The sequence below is a fragment of the Anas acuta genome, chromosome 1 (genome assembly GCF_963932015.1).
Source record: "Anas acuta chromosome 1, bAnaAcu1.1, whole genome shotgun sequence".
In the NCBI taxonomy this organism is placed as follows: Eukaryota; Metazoa; Chordata; class Aves; order Anseriformes; family Anatidae; genus Anas; species Anas acuta.
The window spans coordinates 124439645-124455524 of NC_088979.1; the positions used below are offsets into that span (position 1 = coordinate 124439645).

Sequence of the window (15880 nt, forward strand, 5' to 3'; positions counted from 1 at the left end):
CTCAGTGCCCAAGAATTCACCCTTCAGGAAATTAAGTAACAGTTTTCAGTGAATCTCTGTTTGAACTCACTAATCGAATGTACTTGAACTCACTATGGTTGTTTCAAAGTCACAACACATACTGATGTTTTGTTTAAAACTAAAGCCAAACACAATAGATATCACACTATAATGACTGAGAACTTCCTCAGTTTCTCTGCTGTGGGCTGATACCAGTGATTCAGAGTTTCTTTAAACTTGTAAGAAGACTATGAGACATCGTGTGATGAGCAACCCCTGCCTGTACAGATAAACAGAAGGAAGTATGGCTTCTGTGAGAAACAGTGGTACCATTTTCAGCCGAAACCCTTGAGTGGAATCTCCTCACTTTTTATTACCACATACAGCCATTAATATAATCTGATAATAATACATCCATACAGTTGCAGTTCTAGGAATATTGTATTTGTTGACTGTGGCAAGTCTTAACATATCATTACTTTCCTTTTTTTTTTTTTTTCACTACTTTTCCTTTTTATCCTACTAAAACGAGATTGGATATGGTTTTCATAGTAGTGTTTATACAGGGGAAGAAATAAACACAAAATAACCTTGTAATTTTGTAATTAAAACAATCACATTCACTCCTGAAGCTTACTGCTTGCTGTGAGAGTAGAGAACAGTGTGTTTCCCACCTTGATGTCCTTGGGCAGACTGAAACATTTTCTTTTGGGCTGTAGTGAGATGGGGGTCTCAATCACTTCTCCCAAGCAACATACATTAGTGCAAGAGGAAATGGCATCCACTTGTGCCAGGGGAGGTTTAAGTTGGATATTAGGAACATTTATTTCTTTCAGTGACAGGGTTATGAAGTACTGAAACAGACTGCCCAGGAAAGTGTTTGAGCCATCATCCTTGGAGGTATTTAAAAGCTGTGTAGATGTGATGCTTAGGGACATGGTTTAGTGGTAGACTTGACAGGTTAACAGTTGGTCTTGATGATCTTAGGTCTTCCAAACCTAAATGATTCTATGAGTGTATCAATTCATTGCCCTTTTCTCTAGAGGGTAAAATAAAATATTTCAAAAAATATTTTTATACATTTTATATATTTCAAAATATTTCAAATTTGTTCGCACAGAATCTGAATGCAGATTTAGATGTTAAAACAAATGTGTTTTTGATAGTTATCTTAAGACAGACTATTTTGATTCTCTTAGTTTTGAAAGGCTTAATTCTTTGGTCTTCTGAAACATGAAGCCTGTAGAGGGACACCATAGACGTAGGTCTACGTAGTGCAGCTTTCCAAAAAACATGTGATTATAAGATAAAGAATGGCTGAGGGTTTGTCTACAATGGGAAGTTTACCAGATCTATTCTGGAATAACTCCTAGTTTGAAAGCCCTTTATGCTAAATTAAGATCATCTCAATCAGGTATGCCCTAAAAAAATAATATAGAATACTTATGATAGCATAGCATTTCAGGTTGTAACCAGGACACTAAAGCAGCCTTGAGCAGAATACACAAATATGCCTTAAACATAATGCTATTACACATCTTACATCCTGCTTTTTCAGTGTTAGCAACATTTAAAAAGAAAAGTTTGAAACCACAGTATGCATCTCCTGAATCTTCAGGTCCTTTCAAACTCAGAGATGATAACTGAATTCATAAAAAATTAATGGCCTTTCTTACTTGTTACATTTAAATCTTTTTACAGCGTGACCTGGATTTTACCGTAGACTTGGATTTCAAAGGACAGCTATGTGAAACATCAGTATCTAATGACTACAAAATGCGCTAGCAAGAAACCTCTTGGTGAGATGAAAAGAATTGTATCAAGTCCTGAACAGCTGAACTTCAAGCCAGGAACAACTGATCACAAGATTATTATATTAAACATTAGAACGTTTACTCCAATGGAAAGCGGTAACCTGATACCTCTTGCAGATAGTACAGAGGGCTGGGATCCCTCTGTGAATGTACAGTGTACAGAACCACAGCTTTTGTCAAACATATAGGAAAAACAAACAACAGTATTGAGTGTTCTGGTTAACTTTAGGATGGCAGAGGATGCATATAAAAATTGTACTACTTACTGTGAATTTCTGGTTCTTCCAAGCTTTGCATGTTACAGGTGATTAGGGCAACGTCTTCAATATCGAAGACCACTAAAACACATCACCATGATAGTATTGAATATTAATTTAATATTAAATATAGTATAAATATTATATATAATACAATATAAAATAATATAATATATATATTGTACATGAGAAAAAAATGTTGCTTCATAATTGGAATTTGTTTTGTGATTACTTAATTTTCATTATGCAGTTATGGAAAGATAATAGCACTACTCTAGGCAGTGTTATATTCCAGGTGTCATTAACTGTCCAAAATTAGAGCTTTGGGAAATATTCCATGCAAAATGTAGGTAAGAGCTGGGACTTTATAGAAGGATCAACAAGTATCTCTTACAATATCCATCTGGAAAATATGGACCGTGATTTTTAAAATTCATCTCCACAACTGGACCTCTGTCAGAGCTTTAAAGAACATTAGCGTTTTATTCTAGAATATATTCTGTGGTGAGTTTCATAGCTGGATTTTGCATGAGACCTTCTGAAATCAGACAGCTGGTATTTAAATGTGCTGAATGCAAAGTCTCTGAAATGGTGGGCAGTTCATGTTTTTTGGCCTTCTAGTTTTTTTGCCCATTTCTGTTCTCTGCAAGATTCTTAATACAAAACCATTTTCAAAAATAGGAAATTAGTGTTTCCTTTTGTTGATGTTTTAGATGAGTTTTAATATGCAAATACTAGTCTCAAGAGTGCAGTGATTTGCTGGAATAAGTTGATGTCTTTAAAAAAGTATCTATGGCTTCTGATATTACTAAGATGTCTGTATCTTTCCCATCCCCTTACATTCCTTGTTTTTGTTACAATACCTTATGGTTATAGGTAATATATTAACTGCGTATAGTTTTCCATATGTATGCATTGAGTATTTTTAATATATGAATATTGACCATTTAATGACAAGTACTTTGTCAAAAACTGCATCATTATTCCTAATTATAAATCTTCCAGTCACTATAGCATTAGGCACTAAATCACGTTCCATCATTTATTGGATGAGATTGCCTTTTTTTTTTTTTTGCCTGAAAAGTCTTTTTAATCACCTGTAAATAAAGCTTACTTGAATATGTGAGCTAAGAATGCTTCTGATCAGTAAGCTGTTTGCAGGTTCTTGTTTTGCCAGCATAGGATTGTCAGCTTTTCACTTTTTAGAAACCTGAAATATTGCTTTTCTCTTCATGAAAACTGTATAGTACTTCCATTTTCTTATAGTCTAAAGATTATGGTCTAGGGATTGTATTACATGGTATCTATGTAGAATGAAATTAAACTGTAATTCAGCAGTAAAGGTTACTGTTTGCAGTGTAGTTCATCACAGTTCTTTTAAAGCACTTTATTTCATATTCTTGGAGTGGGGTAAATAACTTTCCTCACAAAATTACTGGCATTATTTCTGTCAAATATTGCTGTAATTTTCAAGAAATCCACACAGTGAGTAATGTCTTAGAACAGAAAAACTTCCAGAAATCTCTTTCTGTCAACACTTCTGTGATTCTAGAACTTCAAGGTAAGGAATTCTAGATTTTTTTCTCTGCCCCGTCCATTTATATAAAGATACTCTTGACTTTAAAACAATGGCCAGACCGGTTACTTTCAGCCCTGGGAAACTGACTTGCGCTTTTCTTCACATCAAAAGCATACCACATACTTCACCATCATATAAAGAACTAATCAAATCACAGTGATCAAAAGGAAAATGTAGGCTTCCAAGGCCCTTACACATGTTACCTACCACTAATATTCTGAAAGCACCAATGAATTTGGCATACATAGGGTCTCTTAGCTCAACATCAGTGAAACATAATTGCAACAAGCTTGAGAGCCAGGTGCAATCAGTTGATCGACTGATAGGATGTTGTGGTTTAGCCCCAGGAAGCAGCTAATTACCACGCAGCTGTTCACTCACTCTCCCCAGCACCCAACTGTATGGGGGAATCAGAAGATCAAAAGTCAGAAAACACATAGTTTGAGATAAAGACAGTTCAGCGAGAAACAAAAACACAAAATCAAAATCAAAAGCAAGTGATACAAAACACAATTGCTTACTACCAGCCAACCAGTGCACAGCCAGTCTCCAAGTAATGGCAGCAGCCACCAGCCAACTCTCCCTAGTTTTATTGTTGAGCATGATGTCATATGGTATGGAATATTCATTTGGTCAGTTTGGATCAGCTGTCCTGGTTGTATCCCTTCCCAGATTCTTGTGCACACCCAGCCTACTTGCTAGTAGGCAACTTTAGAAACAGAAAACACTTTGATTCTCTCACTGAACAGCACTGATCAGCAACAAATAAAATATTAGTATGTTATCAACATTATTTTCATCCTAAATCCAAAGCACAGCACCATAACAGATACTAACAAGAAAATTAACTCTATCCCAACAAAACCAGGATAAACTCCACCCCTTATTCCATACTATTTACATCATGCTTACGCCTACACTTTCCAGGGCATCCTCATTAATCACCACCACCTTTCCCAACCTTTTATATATACACACAGATCTCATTCCCTTAGTCTATTGGTTATATCTTTAAAACACCTGTTGAGTTCATTTAATCCATGACTTTTGGCTCCACCTATCATAGTGGTCCTTCAGGACAGAGAGATGGTGTGTGGCATTCAATTTTTGCATGCTGAGGCAAGCTCTGGTTCTATCACCACTGCATTTGCCTGGTTCCTTACAAGATTCTTCACTAGTTCAGATGACTGCTGTAATAGAATTGACATGACATACAGCAGCTGCAGCAGAGTTTGACTCTTCCCATAGATGAGTTTGACTTTTTCCAAGGCAAGAGTAACCCAGACTGTGTTTCTCAGGCAGTTTTTAATGCGTGCTACCTGTACTTTAATCCCTTCTACAGTATGTAAAAATTTTGATTGATTGGGGTCAGATTGTCTGGCAGATCCTCTAGTGCTAACTTACTAAGTGGCCTTTGCTAAATGTGTATCCCAGTGCTTGAATGTCCCAGCATCCATTGTTCTCGGAGTAGTCTTTAACAGTCCATTGTATTGGTCAACTTTCTGGAGGCTGGTGCATGATAAGGGATATGATATACCTGGCCAATACCATGCTTTTTGGGCCAGGTGTATATGAAGTTGTTTCAGAAATGGGTCTCACTGTCTGATTTATTTCTGTCTGGGGTGACATGTCTCCATAAGGCTTGCTCTTCAAGGCCTAGGACAGCATTTTCGGTGGTGTCATGGGGCACAGGATATGTTTCCTACAATCGAGTATTTGCTTCCACAACTGCTGGTACATAGTGTTTACCTTGACAGGTTGGTGGTAGAGGGATATAGTCAATCTGCCAGGCCTCTTCATATTTAAGTCACTAAATGTTCTCCATACCAGAGAGGCTTTAACCATTTGGCTTGCTTGATTGTGGTATATGTTTTGCACTCATGGATAACCCATACAGCGATGTCTACGGTCAAGTCCATATCTCAGTCATGAGCCCATCTATATGTTGCATCTCTTCCTTGATGGTCTGAGGTGCCACGGGCCCAACAAGATATAAATAATTCACCCTTACAATTCTAGTCGAGATCCACCTAAGCCACTTCAAGTCTAGCATCCTGATCCACCTGCTGCTTGTTTTGATATTTTTCAGTGACACAGCTCTTGGGTATGTGAGCATCTATGTGATATACCTTTACAGCCACGTTCTCTACACAGGCAGCAATCTCTTGCCCCAGTATGGCAGCCCAGATAGGTTTGCCTCTGTGCTGCCAATCACTCTGCTTTCATAGTTGTAACCACCCCCACAGGGCACTTGCCACCATCCCTGAGTCAGCATAGTGTTAAAGCACTCGCCACTTTTCCCATTCAGCAGTACCTAAAGCCAACTGGCTGGCCTTCACTTCTGCAAACTGGCTTAATTCACCTTCTCCTTCAGCAGTTGCTGTGACTTCTTGTTTAGGGCTCCATACAGCAGCTTTCCATCTCTGATGCTTTCCTACAATACTACAGGACCCATCAGCGAAGAGGAGATATTGCTTCTCATTTTCTGGTAGTCTATTACACAGTGGGATCTCTTCATCAGGCATCACCTCCTCCTCTGGTGATGTTCTGAAATCCCTGCCAGTCCATGATCAGCTCCAACATTTGTGTCTGGTTGGGGTTTCCTATCCAACCTTGTTGTGTTACCAGTGTGACCCACTTACTTCATGTAGCATCAGATGCATGATGTGTAGAGGACATCCTTCCTTTGAACATTCAGCACAGTTAATCGAGGTTCCAAAAGGAGCTGTGCATCACTACCAACTACTTCAGAAGCAGCTCAAACCCCTTCATATGCTGCTAGTATCTCTTTTTCAGTTGGAGTACAGCAGGCCACAGATTATCTGTATCCCTGACTGCAAAATTCCAAAGGGGTGCTTGCTGCCACAGGCTCTTGGTGGGACCTTGCTCCCCTGCTGTGGTATAAAGCACTTTTTTTTCACTTTATCCTGTCCAGCCTGGCCCAAGAGCTACTGTACTTTGTTCAAAAGCTTCTCATTGCTCAGGGCCCCATTTGAAATTGTTCTTCTATGTCACGGGATCCAGGGCTTACAATCAGACTGTAATTTCTAATATATATTCTCAAATGGCTCCAATTTGTTAAATACATCAAAAACAAAACAAAACAAAACAAAACAACACCTATAAGAAAGTTTCTATTTCTTTTGTGGTAGTTGGTGGAGACATAGCTGTTATTTTATTGGTCATAGAATCATAGAATGGAACCTTAAAGATCACCTAGTTCCAACCCCCCGGCTGTGGGCAAGGACTCCTACCTCTAAATCAGGTTGCTCAAAGTCCCATCTAATCTTGCTTTAAACACTTCCAGGGATGGGGCATCCACAGCTTCTCTGGGCAACCTGTTCCAGTGCCTCACCACCCTCACAGTAAAAGAATTTCTTCCTTATATCTAAACTAAACCTACCTTCTTTTAGAATAAAGCTATTACTCCTTCTCCTATCACTGCACTCTCTGATAAATAGACCCTCTCCTGCTTTCCTGTAGGCCCCCCTCCCTCCTTAAATACTGAAAGGCCAGTATAAAGTCTCTCTACTCCAGGCTGAACAGCCCCAGCTCTCTCAGCATTTCTTCAGAGGAGAAGTGTTCCAGCCCTTTGGTCCTCTTTGCAGCCCTCCTCTGGACTCGTTCTTATACGTCCATGTACTTCTTGTGCCAGGGGCCCCAGAGCTGAACGCAGTATTCCAGGTAGGATTTCCTGAAAGCAGAGTAGAGAGGGAGAACCACCTCCCATGATCTGCTGGCCATGCTTTTGTTGATGCAGCCCAGGATACAGTTGGCTTTCTGGGCTCCAAGTGCACGTTGCCAGCTCATGTTGAGCTGGTGCTCTGTTGCGATAGTATTTGCATCATGCGTGATACACAGAGATGAGTCAGTACAAGGTACCTGACAAGATGGAGAAGAATCATTTCTTCCACTTTCTCCTACCAGCTGATCATCCTCTCAAAAGGTTCACATGGGTGAGCACTACTTGTGAACTTACACATACACAAAACTATACACAAAGTTGCATCAGAAGAGAGATTGCTAAGTCAAGGAGTTACACTTGTGAACTTAAAAGAGGGATAATTTGGCTGAGTGTAAGAAGCAATCTTTCAGCAGAATTACTTATTCACTCTTGTTGGCAATTTTCCAGGAAGAGAAATTTACAGGAGCAGTTTACATCCCTAAAGGAAGATACTACCGTCACTGAAGTTACACAAGCTATGAATTTTGTCCAAAGACTATTAGAAAGACTCTGACATGAGACAAAACAATATTCTGCAGCTAAAGTGTCCTGTACAGCTTTGCCAATTCTTGTATTCAAAATTTCTGTATCAGCACTTTAGTCACTTCTAAACTGGTTTTGTGCTCTCACAGCATAGTTGGAATATGCGTAATACACTTGTGCTCTGTATGCCCCTTCCTACTGGCTTTTGATTCCTACCTGTTCCAGTACAAAGCCGTCACCTGTGTTACCAAAAATCTGTGTAACCCACCAGAGAAGGCTTCATGAAGCAGAGTCCAGTTTCATGATGAACAAATGCATTATGACCTTGGCTTATCTTTACCAGTGAGCTTTTATGGGGGTGCTCTGAACAAGATAAATTCAAAAGGAAAAAAAAAAAAAAAAAAAAAAGGATAAATAAAGCATCATTGCTGTTAAGACAGTACCAGGTTTCTGACTGATTTGAGGAAAATACTGACAGGAGGTATGAAGCCCTGGTGAAGAGTCAGAAAACAGCAACCCAGCAAGACAGAGGATCAATTAATATTAAGAAATACTGGATGCTTACAATTCCCACATCTGTTTGATGACCAGCTGGCCAGATGAAGCTTTCTAAAAGTAAAGCCTTGTAGCATGTTAGTCATACCTATCCTCTGTGAGCGTTAATCAACAAATAATTGTTTTTTAAGGTGTTCAGAGAAATGATTAGGATCTAGTCTGAGGTTTAGCTAACCAAACAGGCTGTGAGTAGCTATTGGACTTGACATGAGAAAGTTTGAATATAACAAATAAGAAAGTGAGAAGCTAATATTTACAGATATCACAATGAGTGATGTCTGGACTTCACAGGTAATTAAGGAGGACTTATATGATTACATGATGGCTAAATCCACAGATAATTGGAGGGGATCTTTTTTGTGACTGGAAATTGCAAGGCCAGCAGCATCTAGGTAACTATATCGACAATACCATGTAAAGTCAAAGTTGCTCATATAATGGTATCAGAAATATAAATGTTTTTGTTTGTTTGTTTTTTGAGAGATGAAGGCTAGAGAAAGGGTAGGGCCAAGGTGGATGGGGGAAGAACAAGCATGGTAAAAATCAAAATAAAGTGTAGTAGAAGGGCTAGTTTGATGCAAACAAGCTGTTGGTCAGAGAGCGCATCTGACTGAGCCCTGCACACAATCTGCAGACTATTTAAATCTTATTTCTAACTAATTTCTGCATGAACCTGATCAGCTGGAAAGGAAAAGAAGGATGTTGCTATCTGTGTTTATTGAGCAATGTTTGTGTGCATGTGGATGATCACTGATACCTTCCTGTATCCCTTCCAGAAATGAAAAAAACATCCATGATATGATTTACAAGTCTAGCACACACATACCCTACCTGTTAAAAACATACCTTTAGAATAACTCCTGGAAAGGGAAAGCATGTGGGCAAGAGGTGAACCTCACATCAATTAACAGATCCAATAAATTAGATCTGGGTAAATCATTTTTATTAAAAATATGGATTCCAGCCAGCTCCACAGAGTTTCAGAACATTTGCCGATAAACATGCATCCCTGTACTTTTCCATCTCTCATTTGTTGTAGTTGGAGGATCTGAAGGATCTCAGAAGGAATCACTGCTCTGTAGTTCCCTGATTCTTCCTTTCTACCCTTTTTAAAAATGTGAGTGAGTTTCCTTTTTTCCAGTCACCAGGGACTTCACCTGACAGATGAGTTTTCAAATATGATGGAGAGTGGCTTGGCAACTACATCAGCCAATTCCTCCAGGACCTTGGGATGCACGTCTCCAAGGTCCATAGACTTGCAGTTGTTAAGTTGCATCAGGAGGTCCCAAACTTTGCTCTTCACTTACAGTGGGAGGGACTGTGCTCCCCCATCCCCCACCTAAAGGTTCAGAGACTCGAGAGATGTGGGAAGCCTGACCACTAGTTAAGACCAAGGTAAAGAAGTTGTCAAGTGCCTCTGCCTTCTCCACATCTGTCATTACCAGTTCTCCATCTTCATCTGCAGAGGCGATATGTTCTCTTTAGTCTTTCTTTTGTTGCCAATGTACCTGTAGAACTTGTTATTCTTGTTATTCTTTGCATCCCTCACCAAGTTTAGTTCTGCCAGTGCCTCGGCTTTCCTGATTCCATCCCTGCACATCCAGGCAGCAATACTAGAATGTATTCCTACACATTTCTTTAAAATCAGACGTTTGGTAGAAGAAGTGACAATTTAATGATCCACTGAAGGTGAAGCAGCCAGATTTTAGTTATCATTGTTTCTACTTGCTAGCAGCTTATTAAGCTAACTGGCTTGTGTTACATGTGTACTGTGTAGTCTCCAGAGTAACCATACTGTTCAATCATTAATAAAAATCTAGCATTTCTGTACTCTTCCTAGTGCTCATGGCTCTGTTTTCACCATCTGTGCATTTCCTTTTGCCTAAGTTTGACCAGCAGGTCCTTATTCAGCCACGATGGTTTCCTACCTTCCCTGCTTGATTTATTACGTATGGGAATAGAGAGCTCTTGCGCTCCAAGGAAATATCCTTGAAGATTTGCCAGCTCTGATCAGATCCTCTGTCCCTAAGGACCATGTCCCATGGGACGGATCTCATTCACTAATTCTTTGAAGAGTTGGAAGTTGGTTCTTCTGAAGTTCAGGGTCCTGACTTTGCTCTTAGCTAGGCCCATATCCCTCGAGATCACAAACTCAGCCAGGGTGTGGTCACTGCAACTTAGGCTTCCTCCAATCTTGACTTCTTTAATGAGCTCTGCTGTGTTGGTGATTACCAGGTCAAATAATGCCTCTCTTGTGGTTGTTTTGTCTAATACCTGGATGAGGAAATTGTCTTCAATGGACTCCAGGAATCTCCTGGATTGCTTGTTTTCTGCCGCGTGGTTTTCCCAGTAAACATCCAGATGGTTGAAATCCCCCAGGAGGATGAGAGCCTGTGAGCGCAATGCTTTCCTGTAGTTGGAGCAAGGCCTCTTCAAAAGACTCCTCTTGGTCAGGTGGCCTGTAGAAGACTCCAGCCACAACACACTTTGTTGGTCTGGTTCTTAATTTTTACCCACAGGCTCTCAACCTGCTCTTGGCTGTTTTTTAAAAGGAACTCTTCACAATCTATCCATTTCTTAACACAGAGGGTAACACGCCCACCCTTCCTTCCCTGCCTGTCTCTCCTGCTAATTTTGTAGCTCATAAGCTTCACTGCTTGTGATGAGCAGTGAAGACACAGTTCTCTGTTATCTGTGCAGCTGATGATGTTAGTGTTGTGTATCTCTATCTTTGCAGGTTGGGTTTTGTTGGACTTTAGAAAAAGAACAACTGCAGACATATTTATTAGCCTGGGATGAAAGATATCTCATGGATATTAGACTGCACCAAATTTGCCTCTGGTGAACAAAGAAAAAGATATCCACTTGGTCCCAGGATTCAGTCACTCCTTACCATTGCCTTCCCTCAAGTTCCGTATTATCCTGCTTGCAAACTTTCTGTGCACACTAAAATACATCCAAATAAAAGCACTCCTGTAAAAGTCACATGAGGTAGATCCAACTCACATGTCATTGTCTTGCAAAAACAGTTTGGTCTTCAGGGAATTAACAATGTAGGACCTGAATGTGAAATACAGTGGTATTGTATTAAAGCTGGTATTAAGCCTTGAAACTGTCTTCCTGAGGTCGATAGAGGTTGGAAGAAACATTGCTAATTCTGACATTGATGGAGTAGGAAACACCCTACTGCATGGGAAGAGAATATTTGCAGTCAATTAGAAAAGCCAATAATTAAATCAATGATGCTTCTTCCCTGATTGAAATTGGGATAAATAGTTGTTTTTATTGAGGTTTAAATTAGGGGGTTGCGTTAGTTCACTTTCAGCCAAAACTGGACACAAGCAATTCAAGTCTGGCTAGATTCCCATGACGAATAAAGTGTAACACTTGATAAAGTGACACATCCCTTCACAATAAGTAACAGACATCAATAATCGGTCTTCGGAAGCCAACAGAAAACCTGTTCCTATTCAGAAACGAATGCTCTTTTTGTTCTTTGAGAGTTTGTATGCATCTCAATAAAAGCAAGGGGAGGGGTATTTCATTTGGGTGAGCAGATTCCCAGGAATCATCTCGGAAAAAGCAACAACTAAGCTCATCTAGGACTACTTGGTACATCTGACATTGATAATGTGAGGAAAAATCCTGGTTATTCTACTTGACAGGGAAAGGGGTCGTAGTTGGATCCCAACTCATGAAAAAGAACAGTTAAGTGCTGGTGTGAAATAGGAATTGTTATAAGTGGAAGCTTCCAAACTTTACCGTATAATTATTGCTACTAGATAAATACCTTTGATCAGACTGAAATCCAAAGAGCACAATTATGTACTGACAAAGTTTTTATTTGAAAAATTCTACTTATTATTACTTATTGAACTGTTGCTTAATTTTACCATTTAGTTCCAAATTCATTACTCCAATGAAAAATAACTTTTTAAAAACATTTAGAAAATGAATTGAAAATGTAATGTCTGTAACATTCTCATAAAATATTTATAGCTTTGCTTCATATTTTGAAGAAATAAATTATGCCATGGGTTCTGCTTTGCTAACAAACTCACCATCATGAACAATCATTCTTGAATGCTTATCACAATAGCTGGATTCACTGAAGTCAAATGCCAGCAAGAATGACTGCTGATCATGTGCTGTTTGGGTGACCTACTCTCAAGTTTCTCATTTTCATTTTATATTCTATAAATGGTTCCAAAAGTAATTATAACATTCGTGTTTTTTTATGATCCAGGGTGGACCATGGTTTTCTAAAACAAATCCCTATGGGTTTGATTTCAAGCACTGAACACGTATTTCAGTGTTAGCAGGCTCTGGTTAAACAAAAGCAAACTGCTGTATGGCAGATACTTTAGAAAAAATCAGTCATTTATTTTGGTAGATGAGGAGGGATTTTTTCTTAACATTATTAAACCCCACCAGATGAGATTAGTGAGATTTTTGTTACGTATTCCTCAAACGCTATAATGTTTTTCAAAATCTTCCTCAAAAGATCCATTTCTAAAAATTCTGCCTCAGGAATATTTGGCACAAAACCTTCTGTAGTAGACTTTTGAAGACAAAAAGCTGCTCCATTGACCATAATATGTTTTGTGCTATAACCATCTATAACAGTGAAATGGGCTTCCTATGTACATCTATGTTTTCACCTATGACAGTGAATTTATTTGAATGTTCAAGCTAGCCCCTGATTGCTTTTGGACTTCTACAGGACACCATGCAACTATTAGCCCAATAGAGGTTCACATCAAGCTCTGGAACACAATGCAATACAACCATGGCAAATACGGTAAAGAGCCCGGGCTGATTTGGTCCAAGTGCAATGCTAATTAGCCAGTGTATCACCATGACTTTTTTGTTTCTGGAAACTAAGCTAGATCTTTCCATGGCACCCCTTCACCCTGCAAACATCACAGATTATTTGGTAATAACTCAGGCAAGGCTCCACGGTATCTCAGTGGCCTGTATGGACATACCTAATTCAGCACATCTAGGTGGGAGGAAGGGCTTCTCATCAAGTACATATATGAAACAATTTGTAGTGTGAATAAATTAATGCTACTTAGGATAATCTTTAAAGTTCTTCAGCTCTTTGTTCATGTATATTTCACACTAAGTTTTGAAATACCATCTGAAATTCACAACTGCTGGTGTGCTGGTTTTAAGCAACTAAGCAGCTGACTATTTTGATTTTAAAAAAAGCACCACCACCACAAAAAAAAAAAAAAAGTCAAATGACAAATGTCAGCACAAAATCAGGATCTGAAGAACCTGATCCTGCAGTGAAGCAAACAGAACTATTCAGATGTCATCCACACCAGTAAAATCTACTTCATTTTGAAAGTGGTTTTCTTCCTATAAAAGTTCTTTACTATTAATAATGCAGCAGCTTCTATAAACCTGATCACAAAGAAGGATTCAGTGGTGTTAGGCATAAAACAGAATAACAGACTGTTATGCCCCAAACATGTTGCAACTAACTAAAGACAATCAGTGTAAATGTGAAGATAAGAACATACAAGGATTTGGGGGATCACTTACATCTACGTTCCAAACACAGCAGAATAAATTTTTGGAAGATAAGGCAAATCTGATGGTTCCATGTAGTGTGTTATCAATGTGAGCCTTTTGTCTAAACATACCCCCAGCATATTATGGCCTAATACAGCAAGACTTTTTATTCACATCAGGTTGAAGTACAATGGTTTTCTCTTTCATTTTATCTTCATGTTCCTTTAAAATCCTGGGAGAAAGAAACAGTACTTTTGAGAAAAATTCAATAATACACAGAAGAGGTCAAAACAAAAACATCTCCCCCAAGTACAAAAAATATATAAAATTGTCCAAATTTTAACAGACTGGCAGATTTTTGTGAACTAATAAACAAACAAAAAAGAAGTATAATTATGGTGGCTCCATGAAATACTTACTTTTTCATTTAGCTAGAAAAATGAATTTGGTGCTGATTGTTAGCATTTGCTATATTAGATAGATTCAGAGCAGTAACTTTCATTTGTTATTTTTGAGGCTGGAGCAAAACAAAAACACAACTGGCTATCTAGATGTTCATCAATTACCTGACTCTGCCAAAATTTCACTAACTTCAACAATGTTAAAGATATGCCCCTTCATTAATAGTGTTTTCACCTGTATAAATAGTTTAACAGGGACAGATTTAACAGTACTTTTACCCCCAGCCTTTATATCACAGAATCACAAAATATCCTGAGTTAAAAGGAACGCACAAGGATCATTGAGTCCAGCTCCTACCTCCACACAAGACTACCTAAAAATTAAACTATATGTCTAAGAACATTGTCCAAACTTTTCACAGAATCACAGAATGGTTTGCATTGGAAGACACCTTAAAGATCATTTAATTTGAACCCCCTTCTGCCGTAGGCAAGTACACCTCCCACTAAAACAGGTTGCTCAAAGCCCCATCAAACCTGGTCTTAAACACTTCCAGGGATGGGGACACTTCTCTGGGCAACCTGTCCCACTACCTCACCACCCTCACAGTAAAATAATTTTTTCCTTATATCTAATCTAAACCTACCTTCTTTTAGTTTAAAGCAATTACTCCTCCTATCACTGCACTGTCTGATAAATAGTCCCTCTCCTGCTTTCCTGTAGGCTCCCCTCCTCCCCCCCTCCCCCCCCCCCACTCCCTTAGGTATTGGAAGGCCGGAATAAAGTCTCCCTGGAACCTTCATTTCTCTAGGCTGAAAAAAAAACATCTCTTTAAGCCTTTCGTCAGAGGAGAAGTTTTCCAGCCCTTTGGTCATCTTTGTGGCCCTCCTCTGGACTCAATCTTATATACCCATGTACTTCTTCTGCCAGGGGCCTCAGAGCTGAACACAGTACTCCAGGTGGGGTTTCCATGAGAGCAGAGAGGGAGAATCACTTCCCTTCCTCAACTTGCTGGCCACACTTCTTTTGATGAAGCCTAGGATACAGTTGACTTTCTGGGCTGCAAGCACACATTGCCAACTCATGTTGAGCTTCTTGGCAAGCAACACCCCCAGGTCCTCATCAGGGTTGCTTTCAATCCATTCTCTGTCCACCCTGTATTTGTGCTTGGGGTTGTTTTGAGCAAATTTGCTGATGACACTAAACTTGGAAGAGTTGTTTACTCTGTTGAGGCTGGAAAGGCCTTGCAGAGAGATCTGCATAGACTGAAGAGCTAGACAATCACCAACCGCATGAAGATTAACAAGAGTAAGTGCTGGATCCTGCACATGGGATGGGGTAACCCTGGCCATATAAACAGGCTGGGGATGAGACGCTGGAGAGCAGTTCCACAGAGAGGGATCTGGGGGTTGTGGTTGACAGCAAGTTGAATACGATCCAGCAGTGTGCCCTGGAAGCCAGGAGGGCCAACCATATCCTGGAGTGTATCAAGCATGGCATTGCTAGTCAATCGAGGGAGATGACTGTCCCGCTCTACTCTGCA

At 39.4% G+C, this 15880-nt stretch overlaps 2 protein-coding genes across 5 annotated transcripts in view; one reads left to right on the forward strand and one right to left on the reverse strand.

The window, feature by feature from the left end:
• Positions 1–3432, forward strand: part of PRMT8 (protein arginine methyltransferase 8) — a 66302-nt gene extending 62870 nt beyond the window's left edge. The window contains exon 10 of the mRNA XM_068700496.1: positions 1702–3432. Within this exon, the coding sequence (XP_068556597.1) occupies positions 1702–1785 (84 nt within the window). The 3' untranslated portion in view covers positions 1786–3432. The remainder of the gene's footprint in view (positions 1–1701) is intronic.
• The window catches only part of CRACR2A (calcium release activated channel regulator 2A), a 62665-nt gene continuing 48810 nt past the window's right edge, over positions 2026–15880 (reverse strand). For 3 of the 4 annotated variants that reach the window (XM_068700448.1, XM_068700458.1, XM_068700468.1), the window contains one exon: positions 3132–14167. In XM_068700448.1, coding sequence (XP_068556549.1) covers positions 14077–14167 — 91 coding nt within the window. In that variant the 3' untranslated portion in view covers positions 3132–14076. Of the gene's footprint in view, positions 2153–3131; positions 14168–15880 lie in introns of those variants that run through there. The other variant, XM_068700485.1, reaches the window with a different exon arrangement.